The sequence below is a fragment of the Zosterops lateralis genome (genome assembly GCF_965231275.1).
Source record: "Zosterops lateralis genome assembly, chromosome: 4".
Taxonomy (NCBI): domain Eukaryota; kingdom Metazoa; phylum Chordata; class Aves; order Passeriformes; family Zosteropidae; genus Zosterops; species Zosterops lateralis.
Window position 1 is genome coordinate 69,888,256 of NC_139765.1, and position 18,462 is coordinate 69,906,717.

At 40.9% G+C, this 18,462-nt stretch overlaps 2 protein-coding genes across 6 annotated transcripts; one reads left to right on the forward strand and one right to left on the reverse strand.

Annotated features, from left to right (window-relative positions):
- Window positions 1-889: 889 nt before the first annotated feature.
- Window positions 890-8,229, reverse strand: ATP5F1C (ATP synthase F1 subunit gamma; the record flags this gene model as incomplete). 4 transcript variants are annotated; one of them, XM_083859177.1, is made up of 10 exons in its annotated part: window positions 8,100-8,229; window positions 6,928-6,962; window positions 5,872-6,003; window positions 5,302-5,506; window positions 4,690-4,833; window positions 4,222-4,286; window positions 3,458-3,613; window positions 2,428-2,524; window positions 1,590-1,627; window positions 890-1,029 (listed from the first exon to the last, which is right to left on the reverse strand). In XM_083859177.1, the coding sequence occupies exons 1-9, from the start codon at window positions 8,141-8,143 to the stop codon at window positions 1,621-1,623; spliced, it is 885 nt and encodes a 294-aa protein (XP_083715303.1). In that variant the 5' UTR covers window positions 8,144-8,229. The 4 variants fall into 4 exon arrangements, with proteins under 4 accessions (XP_083715303.1, XP_083715306.1, XP_083715304.1 ...); XM_083859180.1 differs by lacking the exon at window positions 8,100-8,229 and adding an exon at window positions 7,451-7,514; XM_083859178.1 differs by lacking the exon at window positions 1,590-1,627.
- Window positions 8,230-8,256: 27 nt separating this feature from the next.
- On the forward strand, window positions 8,257-18,395 carry KIN (Kin17 DNA and RNA binding protein). 2 transcript variants are annotated; one of them, XM_083859176.1, is made up of 13 exons: window positions 8,257-8,427; window positions 8,973-9,067; window positions 9,929-9,972; window positions 10,074-10,196; window positions 11,162-11,343; window positions 11,923-11,971; window positions 12,282-12,339; window positions 14,315-14,435; window positions 14,953-15,003; window positions 15,380-15,448; window positions 15,958-16,057; window positions 16,318-16,418; window positions 17,276-18,395. In XM_083859176.1, exons 1-13 carry the CDS (start codon window positions 8,314-8,316, stop codon window positions 17,336-17,338), a joined length of 1,170 nt encoding a protein of 389 aa, XP_083715302.1. In that variant the 5' UTR covers window positions 8,257-8,313; the 3' UTR covers window positions 17,339-18,395. The 2 variants fall into 2 exon arrangements, with proteins under 2 accessions (XP_083715302.1, XP_083715301.1); XM_083859175.1 differs by having other exon boundaries at window positions 14,312-14,435; window positions 17,276-18,393.
- The last annotated feature ends 67 nt before the right edge of the window (window positions 18,396-18,462 follow it).

Consider the following 18,462-nt stretch of genomic DNA (forward strand, 5'->3'; position numbering starts at 1 on the left):
AAAACTGTAAACAGAACTCTAGTATAAAACCCTTATTACTTCATAAATTAGCACATTGGTTTATGAGTAGTCTGCTGCACCAGTCACATTCACATCTCACATCTGCAGCCTGAAGAGCAGGACCTGGACCCAGGACAAAGTCCTGAAGCTCCTGGTTCGGACCTTGAAGCTCAAGGTCCTGAGGGTGGTGCCCCTGAGGGCTCCATACTGGAACCAGAACGAGCCTCTGGGAAACCTGTGCCAGGGTCTCACCCCCTTCACAGTACAGATTTCTTCCCAATATCCAAACTATCCCTCTCCTCTATTAAAGCCATTGCCCCTTGTCCTGGTGCTCCATGCCCTTATCCAAAGTCCATTTCCAACTCCTCTGAAGGCCCCTTTAGGTGCTGAAAGGTCTCCCTGGAACCTTCTCTTCTCCGGGCTGAACAAAACTCTCAGGGTGTCTCCACAGCAGAGGTGCCTCAGCCCTCTGACATTTACATTTCCATACACACACTGACCGTGCTTTATCTAAACTGTGCATTCTAAATAACCTCTGCAGTGACTCACCTAATCACATCAGTTAATTTTAAAAAGTCAACATCTGGAAACAGTAGCAATACAAAGAGATAAATGTTCTAACTGTGTGATGCAGAGGTTATTCCAGTCTCCTCTTTCAGCCCATAATACAATGTATCTGTCAAAGTAGGTCACTTCACTTTCAAAGACAGGGTGAAGTGAAAAAATCTCTTCCACTCTTCAAAAGACACATCCACTTACATGTTTCTCGTGGCAAATAAATTAAAAACGTAGAGCAAAGACTTTTAAAAAATAATGTTTCAAAGCACACCCAAGCCCAACCCAGATATTTAGACTCCAAGAGCATTTGATCCACAGACAACCAAAAGGATCTGTTTCATGGAGGTGGTTTATTGTAAGAATTTACAGATTTCTGGGGCTTTTCCACTTCTTCACAAGATAACAGAGCAGTCTTGTTAACACAGACACAGGCAGGCTAAACCACATATGCTCAGAAGAGCTCCTCTTCATCTGTAAGGGAAATTGAAACAAATTAAAACCCTTTCATCTATTTATGTATTTATTTCAAACTGTTATCTTCCTCAATTTGAATACTTCATTAATACTCCTTACCACCCCCAAAACTATCCATTAAATGTATTTTTTTCCTTTTAATTTTAAATTTCAAAATTTTCCTTACATTTTAGATTTTGAATATGTTTATGTTAATACAGAAACCTCTTTAGGTATGTCTTACATACAGACATTTTCAAGTAATTGCACTAAATCAGGCCACTATGCAAATTCAAACAGTAATTGTGAATGAATCCATTAATAGAGAAAAAAAAATCACAGAAAATTGTAATCATACGGAATTATGTTCCCATGGACATATTTTCCTTAAAATGACTGAAAATTAAGAACTCTTTGTCCAGACAGATTCAAACTGGAAATGTCCAATTTCACAGCTCTTCAGGAAGGAAAGTTTCTGTCTAACCAAGACCACTCAATTCTGACTTCCTCATCTGACTTCACATTTCCTGTATTAATTCATTTTAAAACACAATCCAGTTTCCATGGCATAACTTTACCTCTTGGATTTGGCTGAAGCGCTTTTTCCGATTAATCCCTGGTTACGGTATTATGAGAAAAAACAAAACAAGCAGGTTAGGAAGCAACTCATGCAAATTCAGGCAAAACTCTGCAGGGATTTATGACCACAAATGTATTGTGAGGAGCACAATACAGCACCAAAATAATATAAAATAGATATTGCAGGCATTCTGTAAATACACAGGATATGAACACATGTATTTCCATACAGAGCACAAATTTTCAACTGTTACAGTAATACACATGAGCTACATGCAGTTACAAATTGTGGTCCAAGCCCACACATTTGTAACCTGCAGCACACAACTGCACAAAACTTCAGTCCCAGGCAAACAAGCAAAATACTGAACTTCAAGTAAAATACATATTCCATAACAATAAATTCTGGAAATTCCCTCCTTGCAAACCCATCCCCAAACTGTCAGCTTCTGAACACTTCATTTACCCAAAAGCATTTCAGACATGCCATTTGCTCTCCCCAAGTCAACACTACTGGGCTATTTGACCAGCCAAAGTAGGAAATGTCCAGGTAAAAGGGAGGAGGAGGGAAATCCACCAAAGGTCAGAAAGGAGAAAAACCCTCACCTCTCCAGAAAAGGATGCTGGTGAGGCTAAAGATCTATTTTACCAGCTTTTAATCCATATTTGGCCAGAAGAAACTGCCAAACTTTGGTTAGTAGAACTGCACAAGCTGAAAATCTTGGGAGCCATGCCAGGGACAGCCTTCCCTCTGGTTTTAGGGCCCACAATCCCAAACCTTGCCTGTTGCCCTGGCAGAAAAGCAGCACATGACTGCATGTTCACACAAATACTCACAGAGCAGCAGCACCAGAGATGATCTCGATCAGCTCCTTGGTGATGACGGCTTGACGGGTGCGGTTGAACGTCAGTGTCAGCTTGTCAATCATCTCGGCTGGAAAAAGGCAAGATTGGAGTTTAAACACAAAATAAATGTATAAATGCACATAAAGAGAAGCTGTATGGGTAGAATAGCCATGTGTCTTTTAAACCACTGCAAACATCAAGAGGTTTAGTGCACCTGATATTTTTTTCCCTACAGGTAATATTACCAGTGAACAATCTAGAAACCTGGGAATTCAGCTTGTTGGTAAAACATCTGCTGAACAGCTGGCAGACTTGTAAACACCAGGTATGACACAGCTCATTATAACATAACACAAGCATGGATCATTTGCTTTGAAATTAGATTTCACTGTCAATTAACTACATTGTTATTTCCTTCAAGTTGTGGCAAAAGGAGACAGATTTTTCTGCATATTTTTTTTCTCAGTTGTCTTTAAACAGAAATTATCACCTCTTTCTCTCAAAGCTGGTCATCAGAGCCATCCCTGCCATTCCAGGCAGCCCAACTGCACATCACATCAGCTTCACACAATCACCGGTATCCTTCCAAGGAACACTCATATATTCTCTACTTGCTCCATGACATAACTATTCTTTAAGTTTCCCCACCTTTAAATTGTGCTGCACTAATTGTATTTGGTAAATGAGTAGGTACAGACTTATAAAAATTCAGGAAATCCTCAGAGCAGCCACATGAGAGGAGCATAGAGATTATTCAGCCATTACAAGATTAGTTTAGTATTTCATATGCCTTTTAAATAATCTGTTATTTCACTTCCAGTCCTAAGTCAGTTTCTTGACAGCAATCCTTCTTTGTAAGCACTAAATATAGCTCACGTTTGAAACAGAATCTCAGTTGAACTGGCTAAAAAAAACAATTCAAAGTGGAATTAAGATGGGAAATAGCTGATTTTTGAAGCAGGGAGGTCAGCACTTTCCTGCTAAACAGCTGAAGCCCTGAAAACCCCAGGGAGCAGCTTACAAGCATTCTTGCTGGCATTGTCCATGGCAGTCATCCTGGCACTCTGCTCGCTGGTGGTGGATTCTTTCAGGGAGTAGTACAGAATGTTTGCTAGTGTGAACTCCTGGTAGTTTCTCAGCACGTCAGCATCAATATCATCATAGATACTTAGGCTTTCTGCAAAACACGGAAGAGCAGGCTTAGAGACATCCAAGATTTACTACTTCCAGCAAAATACAAGAAGATTACCTGGCTGGGCTGTTTCATTACTCAAGGCAGCACAGAGGGATTTCCTGCACATATTATGTGTACCTTCAGAATCTCTATGCTAGTTGTAATTCTGTTAACTATTTTATATGTTTCAATTCAATTCATATTAGGGAAGCCAGATCAAAGCAAAATACATTAGTGCCATACTATGTTTAACCTTCCCATACAATGCTGCAGAAGCATTCTAGGGTATTTTTAGTGAGCAGTGAAAAGCCACTCACTACTCAGGCTGTTCAGTGCTGAAAATTTTGGAACTGACAGAGTTTACATATGCACAATTCTTGCTTGAGACAGAATCTCAAACCAGAATTAATATCACCTTTCCTTTTAACCTCCTTGCCCCACAGCACCTTTGTAAGCCAGCCTTGGACTGATCTTAGCCAACCTAAAACCATCTGTTAAACTTATGATACAAGCACCATGATAAGATGCTTTAATACTATATTCCCATTTTCGGAGTACTTTTCTTGTGATTTATCACTGCATGTAACTGTGGTTTCCAGCTCCCCACTTACCAGAACCAGCCACAGTTTCAAAGGAGAAGATTGGTTTTTCATCGGTCTTGTAAGAGATGACAGACCTGTACAAAAAGAGCAAAAAAGGCTCTTCAGCTGAATTAACTCTAAACTGAATGGTTCAAATCAAATTAGAATAGACTTCTCACTTTCCAATGCCACGAAGTTTTGTGATAACCCTGATGAGAAGATCTTGGATACCACAAATATACATACAATTTATATCACACTATATATATTGGTATAATGATGTTCTGACTGTAAATATTACAGCGTTCACTATACACAAATCAAAAGGGAGTTCCAACCACAGCTACCAGAGAAAACAGCCCAGTTCTTCACACACACCAAGATCAAAAAGTGAACATCCCAAATCTCAGTCACTTTTCACGTAACTTCATCAGGCCAATATGCTCTTTGAAGAGTTCTGCCAAGTATTTTTCCAGTGAAGTTTCAGCTCAGCCTTACCTGAACCGATTGTAGATGACAGAGCCTTCATCAAATTCAAACCCAGAATTTAAGAGCTCTAAAGCAATGGCTGAGGCATCTCCAAAGCTTGGAGGTCTCCGTCCCACCTCTTTGAATGTCACCAGGAAATAGTTGCCATGTGTCCTGCAGCAACAACAAATCTGTGTTAGAACCAAATGGGTGCTCTAAAGTACAAAGGGGCAGCAAGACTGACTTACTGGAAGTAACCGACTGTAACTTAGGGGTGTTCAGAACTAAACATTTTATTGAATTAGGGACTGAATGAAACTTTGCTTTAATTAGTTAAATTACAATAGTTTCACAATATACACATGTGTAACAGCTCCAGCTGCCAGCTTTCAGGCTTTTATTTCAAGAATATAATAGTGCTGTGCAGCAGTTTCCCAAATTGTGAGATGATCAAAACCACTTTTAGGATATTTGCAAATTTTCTTTTACAGGAACCTGAATTTAATGCAGCTCCCTTAAATGGAATTTCCTGCCAATGCCACACAATCTTCCAAACAGCCTTGAAACTTCTACCACAGCAAACAAACAAAACTCCAAACTAAACTCTTTTGTGGTGTGAGTTTTGCGGCTCATCCTTTTTACCTTTGAAGCAGGCCTCTGATCTTGTCACCTACTCCAACCACCATAACCTCTTTCCCTGCATTTGAGAGGTTGGTAATCTCATTCTTCAGGGTTTTAGCAATGGATGTGTGGATAGCACCACACAGGCCTCGATCAGAGGACACACCAATAAGGAGGTGCTTCTTCTTGTCCTCAGGTGCCTTTATTTCTGCTTTCTCATAAAGAGCTGAAAAAAAAAAAAAAAAGATCATTATGTTTTTTAAGAGTGCCAAAAAAAGTAAGTAAGTAAGTCATTAAAAGTGCTCTGAATTATTCTAACTAAAACCAGTACCAAAGGGGCTCCAGATCTCAGCCAGATTAATTTTATCTCCTTTGCAATTGTTCCAAGTTTGCACCTGGTCAGACCAGATGTGAGCAAGAAACAATTCAAAGGCAGTCACAGCTCTGATCAGATGTCACCCAGTGAAGTTCACTATGCAAATTCTTTTGGAAACAGACCACTGGAAGGTTAAAAAGCCTTGGCATTTTATCACCTCTGTGAAAACCTCCTCTTCTGCTCCCCCATGACTAAGTGCAAGAACTTTCTCTCACACAGAGCTCCTGTTCCATAGACCCTTGCAGGCTTCAGCTCCCTCTCAGCTCGGGCGTATTTGGCTGCAGAAACCATCTTCATGGACTTGGTGATCTTCTGGATGTTCTTGATGGACTTCAAACGCCTGGTGACTGCAAGGGGAAGAGTTCAAGGTCACAGACTGCACTGGGCACAATGACTCAAACCCGAACAACAAAATGCCAGCAAGAACCATCCAAAAATATTTTGCCATGTTCCTCGAAGAAGAAGAAATAAATAAACAAACAGCACACAAATAAACCTCATAAAAGACCTCAGTATTTGCAGTAAGAATGTAGGTAACACAAATTAATCTTTACAATAGAGATGTTATTTCCTTCAGACATAGCATCCATTTAATATTTATGCTAACATGAAGTCTATTTACTATTCTCTTTGCTTCCATATCTACCTGTTTCAAAAATTTATCAACCGAGGTATAGTGTCATCTTTCACAGATGACAAGCACAGGAAACAAAGATACAAAAGAATCCCCATAGTGTAAAGAGAGAATAAATTTCCTCCTCTGTTTAGACTGTGGTAAAATGACACTTATAAAAATAATAATGGAAAAAGAAATCAAAACAAGTATTTCATAGACAAGCACAATTCCAAGGCAATATCCCTACATTAGAACTATGAGGAAAGGCTTAAGGAAGTACTATCACACTAAAACTTTTCAATCAATTTTTTTTCCCTCCTCAAATGCTGCATAAAAACACAAGGGAATAAATAAACATAAGAGAAACTAATTCTTAGAGCTGAACAGAAATCTGGTTTAGCACATATGATAAAATTATTTTAAAAATATATTTGATTAATGCTATAAAAAGGCATCTAAATTAGAGCCAAAACCACTTCAAGCAATTCCTTTTCTGAAGGACACTTGTTTAATGTAATTAGCAATGCAGGCCTATATGTTGTGGTTGTGTATCACAATCATTTTACCCAACAGAGGCTTAACAGAATTATATTTTAACATATGGTTTTCCTGCAACATTTTTCCTCTCTCAAGAGCAGACAAAACCTTTACTTACTGTCTTTTAGCGTTGCCATATTCCTGACTTGGCCCCTGAAAAGGAAGGCAGGAGAAATTAGGATAATTCACTCCAGCAAACCAACACCTGCCAAGGGCAAGCCCCTTTCAGAGCGATGAAAATTGAAAGATTTGCTGTTTCTTAGAAAACATCTTTGGCAGAGACAACCCACTCTAACCTGTGGCTTGTATGCACACCTTCATCCTTCACTCATCTATATAATTTCACAGAATCAGTTAGGCTGGAAAAGACCTCTGAGATCATCAAGTCCAACCTATGACCGAACACAACCTTATCAACGAAACCACGGCACTGAGAGCCACATCCAGTCTTTCTTTAGACACTCCAGGGACGGTGACTCCACCTGGGCAGCCCATTCTAATGCTTAATTACGCTTTCTGTGAAGAAATTGCTCTTAAAGTATAACCTAAATCTATGTCCTCGTGTCCTGCCGCCGGCAGAAGAGGCCAAGCCCCACCTGACTGCACTGTCCTGTCAAGGAGTTATAGAGTGATAAGGTCACCCCGAGCCTCTTTTTCTCCAGGCTGAGCTTCCCCAGCCGCTCTTCAGAGGATTTGGGCTCCAGATCCTCCCCCAGTTCCATTGCCTTTCTCCAGACCCGCTCCAGCACCTCAATGTTCCTCCTGAACTTTGGGGCTCCGAAGCGGCGCCTCAGCAGCGCCGAGTACAGAGAAAGGTTTAATGCATTATCCACCGCCTTGGGTAATGGCAGGGAGCAAACGAGGGCATTAGAAGGGCAAATTAGAAATAAAACAAAAAGAAATTTCAAACGAAGCCTCATGCAATGCAATTAATTTCTACAGACCATTAAAACGAAGCAGAGGAGGCAGCACCATTTCTTGGCCGGTGCAGGGTCTCCTGCCATGTACAAACTTGTCTTTTAACCCTTGCCTGTCCCATTCACTCACCCAGCCCAGCGTTCCCACCCACCGAGGATGGACCCTCCATCCCTGCGGGTCCCCGCTGCCCTCATCGCCCGCTGCTCCTCAGAGCCCACAGCCCCTCACGGGCCGCCCGGGGCCGCGACCCCGCCGCCCCCCAGGCGCCGCACTGCTGAAGGAAACCATCCCCCCCTCACCCCGCAGAGCCGCCCCGGCCATCGGGACGCGTTCCCCCGTCCCCACAGCGCCCGTCCCAGCCCGTGGCGGTACCATTGCGGCTGGACCAGCGCGACCGCGGCGCCCCGGGCGAACATGGCGGCGCCTCCACCACAGCCCCGCTGAAGGTCAGCGCGCCCGCACCGCGCATGCGCCGCCCCGCCGGGATCCGCTTCCAGGGCGCCGCCGCCGCCATTTCCGGGGGGGGCGGGATCCGGGGCGGGACCGGCGGCGGGATCGGGATCGGGAAGGGATCGGGACCGGCGCCATGGGGAAGTCGGATTTCCTCAGCCCCAAGGCGATCGCCAACCGCATCAAGTCCAAGGGGCTGCAGAAGCTGCGTTGGTACTGCCAGATGTGCCAGAAGCAGTGCCGCGATGAGGTAAGTGGGGTGCGCTGAGGGTTCCCGGTCCTTCGGGCCGCTCCGATCTCCGGCTGAGGAGCCTCAGTCCCGCTTCTCCTGGAGTCGGGGTCAGCTCTTGTGACAGCTCCGATCTCGTGGAATCACAGGATGGTTTGGGTTGGGAGGACCTTAAAAGTCATCTCATTCCACCCCCTGCCATGGGCAGGGACACCTTCCACTGTCCCAGGGTGCTCCAAGTCCTGTCCAGCCGGTCCTTGGACACTTCCAGGGATGGGGCAGCCGCAGCTTCTTTGGGCAACCTGTGCCAGGGCCTCACCACCCTCACAGAGAAGAATTTCTTCCCAATATCCCATCTAACCCTGCCCTCTATTAGTTTAAAGCTATTGTCCCTTGTCCCATCAATCTCCCTTCTGAATGTCCCCAGTGCTATTGAGGGGAACATTGTGGGAGCTGCGATCACACACACTTGTAGCATTTTATTTGTAGGATTTTAATATTCCCTTCATCTGTGGGTGTTGCAAATTGAGGGAAAGACACGCAAAGTATTTATTTTTGCTTTATAGAATGGCTTCAAGTGTCACTGCATGTCTGAGTCCCACCAGAGGCAGTTGCTGCTGGCTTCTGAAAATCCTCAGCAATTCATGGATTACTTCTCTGAGTAAGTCCTTTGCATATTCTTGCCCAGATCTTCATCCCTGTATCAAGTGTGCACGGCCACACCCCTATGGCCAAATAATGTCCCATTGAAGACACTTGATTATTTATTTATGACACTAATACATATTAGTGTCAGCTCTTTTTGCAATTGAAAATTTAGGAAATGCTACCTTTAAACTTCGGATAAGAGATTTCAGGAAGCCATGATTTTTAGTCAAACTTGACAGTTCTGTTCTGTGTTTTAATCCTATTTAAAGTTGCTCTGTGTTACAAATACATCACCTTTCTGTCCCTGCTGAGTGACTGCCACACACACACACGAGCTAAAAGAGCCATAACAGAGGGAGAACAAGCCAGGGGAGGGACTGACATCCCCCAGCTTCTCCCAGGCCTTTGTCCAGCTGACCTGGGTGACAGCTGGGATGACTGGAGCTGTCCTCAGCGCAGTCTGAAGTGAGGCTTTGTGCTGCAGCCTGGAATTAGCAGGGAGATGAGTGATCCATCTGCCCCATCCACCCCTCTGCCCTTTGTGCTGCCCCGTGCTCTGTGTCAGCCAGCCTGGGGAGACACCTGGTAACAAAACACCAGCAATTAGTGGGAAGTGTTGAGATTCCTTTGCTCCATTTTATCCCTTTGAGAGGCTGTTAATCTCTTGGAGATTTAAGGTGTGTGCATGCATCATATTGTGTTTCATCCTGCATTTAATCCTGCTCTAAAAAAGAGAAATTTGTCTGAATATCAGCATGCTCCACTGAAAAGAATAATCGGGTTTATATTGCAGATGTTTAATTGTTAATGACAACAGAAAATTGCTTCCTAGTTGTTAAAGTTTTACTAAAAATATTTTTTTTTATTCCCTAAGGGAATTCCGAAATGATTTCTTGGAATTGCTCAGGAGGCGATTTGGTAAATATTTTACTGTTTGCTTGGGTTTTTTTTAAGTCTTTTGTTGGTTCAGTGCAAGCCTAATAATAATAATAATAATAATAATAATATCTGTATTTTAGGAACAAAGAGAGTCCACAATAATATTGTGTACAATGAATACATCAGCCATCGAGAACACATCCACATGAATGCCACACAGTGGGAGACACTCACTGATTTTACAAAGTGGCTGGGGAGAGAAGGTGAGTGTGCCTGCTCAGGGTTGGGAAGTCTTAAAATTTCGGGGTAATTGAATTCCTGGTAATTGATCAATAAATATTTATGTTAGTTCTTTTTCTTTATTTATTTCCTTTCCCTCCTGTATGTACACAAAAAGATCTCCATTGCCAACCATTAGGAGTTTGCTTATGAAAAATGTCAGAAGTCTGGGATAAGTACATCAGTTGTGAGCCTTTCCTTGTTTCATCTGCTGGTCTGTATTTACTGGATACATTGCTAAATTCTAAATCAACTTCTAACAGTTGCCATTTAAAAATTAAAAGCTAGGAATTTCAATTTAAAAATTAAATTAAAATCCCTTAAAGCTACAGAATCTTTCCAGGTCTGAGGTGACAAGAAGCAAGCAGTCATTTTCACTCCTGGCCTAGTGGAAGGGCTAAAGCTGGAGATCTGCAGATCTGTGTTTAGTTTAGAGATTAAATGGCACTGTGGTGTGACAGAAAGTTTACTTTGGCTCTGGGTGCCCCTGTTCTGCAGGATACATCCAGCAGTTACAAAGTGTTTGGAAAGTCACTCTTGCCAGAGTCAGTAACAATAGCACAGTGCTGCAGCATTTCCTTTAGATACTGTGACTGTGTATCATTTATACATGTCAGATTTCTGTCTTCTTGTTAAAACAATGGGAAGGAAATATTTTCTTCAATAAGGAAAGCATTGTAAAACACTTTGTGATGTAATTTGGCCTGTGTCCAAACAGATCTGTGTGGCTGAGGGCAGAAATGCATATTACAGGTAATTCAAAGTCCATTTTAACAGCCCAGTAAGGAACATGTTGTCTCCAGTAAAGCATTAATATATATATAATAATATATAACATATATATTAACATATATAATTAATATATATGCATTGCTACAGTGAGCATGAACTAAAAATGATCTTGATATTGTTAATATTAATGTTATTTTGTTTTGCCTTGAATTTTTAGGTCTTTGTAAGGTAGATGAGACTCCTAAAGGCTGGTACATCCAGTACATCGACAGGGACCCAGAGACCATCCGCAGGCAGCAAGAGCAGGAGAGGAAGAAGAAACAGGACCTCGATGATGAAGAAAAAACTGCAAAATTCATTGAACAACAAGTTAGAAGAGGTTTGGAGGGGAAAGAACTGGTGAGGAAAATTGCACTGTGTCTGAACTTTCAGCTCAAAGCTCCTTGGGGTTAAGTCAGTGGGGAATTTGATGCTGCTGGAATCCTTGCACTGGTATTTCCTTTGCTTCCTAATTTGGAGTTACATTGTACCCAGCTTGCATTAGTATGAAAGAAGTAATAATTACTGTTCTTCAAGTGATTAGTGATTTAAAAATCACTCCTGAATTTAGAAATAGGGTGCAAACAATCCAGTAACCTGCATGACCTGTCTTCATTTATGGTATTTCACAGCTAATAGGGCTGCAGATAACAAGTACCTTGTACACTGAGGAGGCTGAGATAAACAACCAGGGGGATCTGACTTAATCAAATCCACATAGTGACAAATTTTGGTGGTGCTGGTGTGATTATTTGGGATCTGTTTATTTGGCATCAATTTTAATCTTTTACAAATCAAACCAGGTTGAATAGTACAGTTACTGGTAAAAATCTCACAGTAGTCTGTAAAACTGAGCTAATCAGTGGTCACCAAAAAATGAAAACTTGACTCAGTTTTCTGTTTGATTCTTTAAATGTGCTTTGTGGGTTTTTTTTGCAGGAAATGCCAGTTTATACTGAACTGAACAGAGAAAACGAAGAAGAAAAAGGTAACCAGCTTTTGATGGATGTAATTTTCTAGGACCTACTGGAGCTGCTTTTCTGATTCAGATAAAATGAGCATTGAACCCTGCTTGGTACTTCATAAAATGCTTTGAGATAAGAAGCACTAGAATATGAAAATGCAGAGTATTCTGTTTTACAAAGCTTAATTTCTTTTAAAAGCTAAACCAAAATATAGATTAGTAAATATTTTCAAATTCATTATTTTTTCTATTTGCAGATTTTAAAAATTGTTAACATCCTTCAATGCAGTTATTTTTAAAGATAGAAATAGAGTAATGTCTCTTTATTTTTTAGTTACATTTAATTTAAACAAAGGAGCAAGTACTTCAGTCGCAGCATCTTCTAAAACAAGGTGAGAAAAGAATTTAAGGCCAACCCTTACTGTTGAAAAGCACTTGGATGACAGTGGTATTTGTATGAACAGGAAGGTTTGTCTTGTCCTTAAATATTTGGAGTCTGATCTCTCATCCTCTCTTGGCATTCAGAAGGGACTACTAGGTGACCTCATGGTTTGTTTTGTATTTAAACTGGATGAGTGGGTGTGTCTTAAATGTGAGCTGTGAGGAGCCTCCTTGAATTCTCTGTGCTTCATGGCAGATGCCCATAAAGTAATAGGCAGTTACAGGTCCCTCCATGGAGAGTGGGAAAGGGATCCAGCCAAAGCATTTGCAGTGATTCCATCTAATCCCAGCTGCCTTCTATGAATGGATATTCATAACTTCTTAATTTTGTTCCCTAAAAGGTTTGATTGCCTTGTCTAATTGGAGACAATACTTTCTCTGGTCATCGTTTAAGCAGCTAAATCTACCTGAAATAAATCTTCCTAGAGCTCTGGAATTTAATTGTCATCATGTAACCACAAGCAATGCAGGACAAAAGGAATCAATAATGCAAATAATACTGACTTACAGCAGTCTGTGGAACTGTTTGATGAGCAGTACATCTTCTCATGTGAGGCAATATTGTAATTAAATGTATTGCAGGTAAAAAGAAAGCTTTCCCCTCATCACACTCAGCTCTTAGATAAGGTATCTGATGGGATATATGCCAGGGAGAAAATGAGACAGTAAAGCAGTTCTTTGCAATAATAGGTACAGATTGCAGGCTTTGGGGAAAACCTGTAAATTATCCCTAAGCTTTGAGTTAAGGTGATTCTGAAACTTAATTCAGACTCTCACTTGAATAGTTTCAATGAGGAATATTTCAGGTCCTTGCTAAAATTTGGCCAAATGTGAAATCGTATATCAAGTGGTCTAATTTCTTCCCAGCACGTATGAAAAACTTATCAGTAAGCTTTGAAATGGTAGTTTGGTAACTTCACAGCTAGATATGTTTGTCTTCTTAAATATGGACACTGCAGTTATGTTTTTAATTCTATGTTGCCCTTTATGAGATTTTTTTAAAGTACTTCCTATTTGATTTGTGATTTAATGTGTGATTTTTTCTCAAACTCTATGATTATTCAGACTTCCTCAGAAATACAGTTTTTCTCTTAAAGTTCCTTCTACTTCAATTCCTGTATCGTCATTCCTGTGGGGTATCTTCCCTGTGGGAGTATATCCAATATCCTCATGACAAGCAGAACATGCAATTTGTCCTAAGGCCATATTAATTATTGAATTCACCTCAGAGCAGCTGCCTTCATCTTTTGGGTTGAAACAATACCTAAATTTTTTTTACTGTGTTCAAATGTCTGTTTTAAAAATGGCTGAACTGAAGCTGCTCATGGGCAGTTCTCACTTTACCTAGATGTTCCCTCATCCCTGAGGTGTAACTTTTTGTGCTGAGTGCTCTTTATTTTCCACAATTCTTAGGCTGTTTGCTTATTTTAAATATGATTGTGAAGGTGACATGAAAGTTTGCTGGGTGTGGAGATCTTTTTTTACAGATTGCAGGGTGTTCTCTCCCAATACCAGATAGCTTCAATATCTCTGTCTGGAAGGAATTCTAGATATCTGCCATGTCTGAGAGTTCCTCTGTCCAGGTTAGCTTGTCTAAAGTTTATCCTTTCAAATTTGAAATCCTTATTTGCAGACCAGCTTTTGTCTTCTTCATTGAGCTCAAGTCCTTGATCAACTCTTTGCTTGTGCCGTGGTGAACTGGTCATGGGGCTGTGTCCATTCTGCTGCACTGCCAGCAGTGACCCTCAGTGGACATGGGGTTTGCACCCCAAGGAGATCAGTTCTAGAGGAGGAGGTGTGCAGGGTCTGTCACAGCTGAAATCAGGCAGACCAGGCCTGTTTGCACAGCCAGTTCTTCAAATGCTTTTTGGTAGAGGAAAAGAATATAATATCTGCAGTGAAAACACCTTCTTACTTTTCCAGCAGTGTCCTTGGGCAGAATGCACTGAAGATGGTGGAGGGGGCGGTTAAGAGAAAAGAAGCAGCTCATAGCTCTGGTCAGAGCAAAGAGAAAAAGAAGAAATCTGCACTGGATGAGATCATGGAGGTAATAATCGTGCAGGATGTGTTTGTGTGTGCCCCTGTGCCTGTGACACTGTTCACTTCACCAGGGCATCCCTTTGAAGTGACCTCAGACCTTCAGTTCATATGAAATTCCAACTTTCACATCTTACAAGGCAAAGTAATTTCATTTCCCCATAAAACTGGCTTCATTTCCTCATAAAACTAGCTGCTCAACTCTGCCTGTTTCCCAGATGACTGAAGTAAAGTTGGAAGTGAAGGAATACAGATTTTGCAAGAGAAGAAAATACCTAGAAACGCTTGCCCAAAAAAAAAATCCCCACAAATACAAATCACCATCATTTTATAATGAGTTCCTGGATTCATCAAATCGATTTTTATGAGGCAAGACTATACTGACTTACCCTTATTTAGGGTTTTGGGATTGTTTTTGTTCCCTACATGACATGGGGCTGGAGAATTGGTTCAAAGCTGTTCAAAGATATGGGAAAGCTGCAGTGGAATGAGGAAGTAAATAGTGATTATTTGTTGTTGTTCTTTAGCTTGAAGAGGAGAAGAAAAGAACATCTCGAAGAGACTACTGGTTACAGCCTGTAAGTGACTTAAAAATTATTATTATACCAAATGCAGCCATTTAGCAATGGAACTTCTAAAGCCATTGTTGATTGGTGTAAAGATCCAAAAGCAGATTGCAAAATAAATTCACACTTACTTTTCCTTTCCTGCTCTTGACTCATTGTGAGCTGTCACAGTAGATTGTGAATTCAGCTGTATTTGTCAAAGAAACTCAAAAAAGTCTTGAGAGATGCTACTTTGAGCTAATAATTTGACAATACACACAAATTCCTGAAAGCCACATCTTTACTATTGTTTCTTCCTGCACTGTGCTGTACTATTAATTTAGATTGTAGAGTTGTTTGCACATTTTAGCACTTTATTTAATTTTTTCTCTCCTTTCAAATCTCCCAGGAAATCATTGTCAAAATTGTAACAAAAAAGCTTGGAGAGAAATACCACAAGAAAAAGGCAGTTGTTAAGGTAAGATGGGCCATGGGGAACACATGGCATTGGTTTGGCTTTTAGATGACTTAGGAAGATTTGCTTCATTGTGCAGGTTGTTCAGCCTTAAGACAACACTGTTGGGGACTGAAATGTCACCTCACCTGTATTGGGACTTATTCTGGACAGAGAGTGAACCTCTGAATTGGTTTAATGTCATTTATTCAGTGATCCTTCCTTAAGCACAGTTTTTTCCTATGTAGTTTGTCCCTATTAACACATCCATGTTGGAGAATAATCCCTGTGCCCATGGGATGTGACCAAGTGCAATGCAGTTGGATTTTAACCCAAGACTAGTCAGTTGTGCACTAATATTTAAGCTGCAGGATCTCATTTGCACACAAAATCTCCAGGCTGAAGCCCTTGCATTTTGCTGGTTTTGAAAACATAGAATTGCAGGGTCATAATGCCAGAGTTTTTTAACTTTGAAATGTAAATTTAGAGAAAAATGTTCTGTTTTTCTGATTGGCCTGTGCCTTTCACAACAGGAAGTGATTGACAAATACACAGCAGTTGTGAAGGTGATTGACTCTGGGGACAAGCTGAAGCTTGATCAGACACATCTAGAAACTGTTATACCAGCACCAGGTACAGAGCTGCTCTCTTCTGTTTCCAGCTTCTGCCACTGCAAAACTTATATTTCAGTTCTTTTGAACTACAGTTTACCACTTGAAAGTACCATAACCTCTCCTGAGAAGACAGGCTGAGAGAGGTGGGGGTGTTGGAAAAGGGAAGGTGCTGTGAAGACCTTAGAGATACTTAAAGGGGGTTTATAAGAAAGATGGGGGCAAACATTTTTCAGAAGTTTGGAACCCTGTTGTGTAACTCTTCTCCTATTTTTATTTCAGGCAAGAAAGTGATGGTATTGAATGGTGGGTACAGGGGAAATGAAGGCATTTTGGAATCCATCAATGAGAAGAGGTTTTCAGTGACCATAACCATTGACTCAGTAAGTATCAAACATTGCAGGCTCTTGTTTGCAGAGAGCTTTCACAAAGAACTATGTTATCCTACATCCTGCCTCACAGGTGGGATTTGTGGTGTGCAGAGTTCTGTGGATACCCCCTATCTATCAGCAGCCACATATTCCCACCTATCATAGGCTAATTCTTTGCTGTTTGCAAGGAATCTTCAGAAAGATGCTAGGGTGCTGAATTTAACAAGTTTTGACCTTGAAAGACATTTGGGAAAAATTTTGTGTGTTTATTTGGAACGTGGCTGTTGTGATATGGTTTTGTGGGAAGGTAAAAAATGCAAAATATGCAAGGATGTGAATTTTCTCCTGCCTTTTCCAGGCTGAATGTGGGACTTGATGTGCTCATTTGTTGTGTTGTTTATGAGTAACAGTTATGGTTAACAATGAGTCCATGCCACCATGTCTGTGTGGCTCTTTCTTTGTTCTGCTCTGCAAAACCAATCTTTAAACTAATGGATAAAGCACAGAGAATATTGGCTCAAAGTCAAACTTCTTAAACACAGCTTGCAAGAGGGAGACACTGTTAGATCCCATTCAAAGGGCTGCACAAACTCAGCCCAGATTGGATTCTGGAGGATTTGGAAAGAGACTGTGCAGATGCTCTGATGAGAGGAGGAACTTTGGTTCTAAAAGCATCCTGAAAATTAAAGGATTTCTGGGTTGGTGTTGAAGCCCTTTCACAATCTCTGGTCAGGCTGAAAATTACAAATCAAGGAACACTGTCATGAACAAATCCTTTTTACTTCTCCTACTATAAGCTCCCAGTTGGGAATTCAAGAAACAAACAATTTTATGTTGTGATGTTATTTTTATTTTCTGTCACTCTCCAGGGACCTTTGAAAGGGCGCAGAGTTGAAGATATCCAGTATGAAGATGTTTCCAAACTCGCCTGAGGTTCTAAATCATGCATCAGAGAAGATTTTGGTTCTCAAAACCTTCCTTCTGACATCCTTCAGGCAGACACAAGACTCTACCATGTCAGGGTTTTAATTGTGTGTGTATGTATTTATAATGTATATAGACATTACCAACAGCAAACTTGATTTATTTAAAGATAGATATCAATTTGTTACATAAAATGTTTATGGAAATACTATCAGTGAAAATTTTTCATCTGATTTTATATCAAAGTTATAATACTTGCTTCAATTTCCTTCTGTAAAATGTAGCAGAGAGCTGCAAATTGGGGTATATGGGCAGGTCCTGAAGAGAGAATTACCTACAGGAAGGCAGTGTGTGTTGAAGCAGAGGTGTTTAAGCAACACAATTCTCAATCCAGAGCCAAAATGGACTTCTGGGTGCAGGAACAAGGCAAAGGATTCAGGGAACAGCAGGAAGATACCAGTGCTGCAAGGGATCATTTCCTGGCTGCTGCAAGAATGGTCTGGTTTATTATGTGCAGTCACCAGTTTATTTTTGATCAGTGATAGTAGAATGCAAGTCATTGCTCCTCCAGCAGATTTGTCTGGGCTCCTGATAGTACTGATATGGAATTTACCTTCATATTTTCTCCATATGGAACTGCTCCATGGATGTTACTTGTGGAGTGTCTTGGGATGCAAAACTGGATTGGGGGTTACTCTTTTGGTTTTCCAAAGCTTTTTCCTTTCTTCCTTTGTTTCTCTGCTAAATGAGTAATGTTACTTGTGCTAAATAATGTAGCATTACTTGTTTTATTTTTTTAAAGTTGTCACATTTTGTACAATGTTTAATTTCTAAGGCACTTCAGGAATAAACAGAAACCATTCTTAGGCCAGTGTGTTTCTTACCAACCTTTCCAATGTGGGAGGCAGCAGTTGGTTTAAGTCCACCAAAGAGCACAGTGGGGTACTGGATTGGTGCACCACATTATTTGGCAGAGCAAATAAATACAAAATATATTTGGGCAAAATAAAACCCGTCACCTGAAGGTTGTGTGTTTCTGGAACCTTTTCCCTTTCCTTGCCTCAAAAGCTCTTGTTGATTTCTGGTTTCCAGGGGAAACCTGCACAAAACTAGAAATCTGCAGAGGTTTATT

What these genes read in the sequence shown, in the direction of transcription:
- KIN (XM_083859175.1), top strand. Translation starts at nt 8,314, where the DNA reads ATGGGGAAGTCGGATTTCCTCAGCCCCAAGGCGATCGCCAACCGCATC. An exon ending in GAGACTACTGGTTACAGCCT is followed by an intron (nt 15,004 to 15,379) that starts GTAAGTGACTTA and finishes CAAATCTCCCAG; the next exon opens with GAAATCATTGTCAAAATTGT. An exon ending in AGAAAAAGGCAGTTGTTAAG is followed by an intron (nt 15,449 to 15,957) that starts GTAAGATGGGCC and finishes CTTTCACAACAG; the next exon opens with GAAGTGATTGACAAATACAC.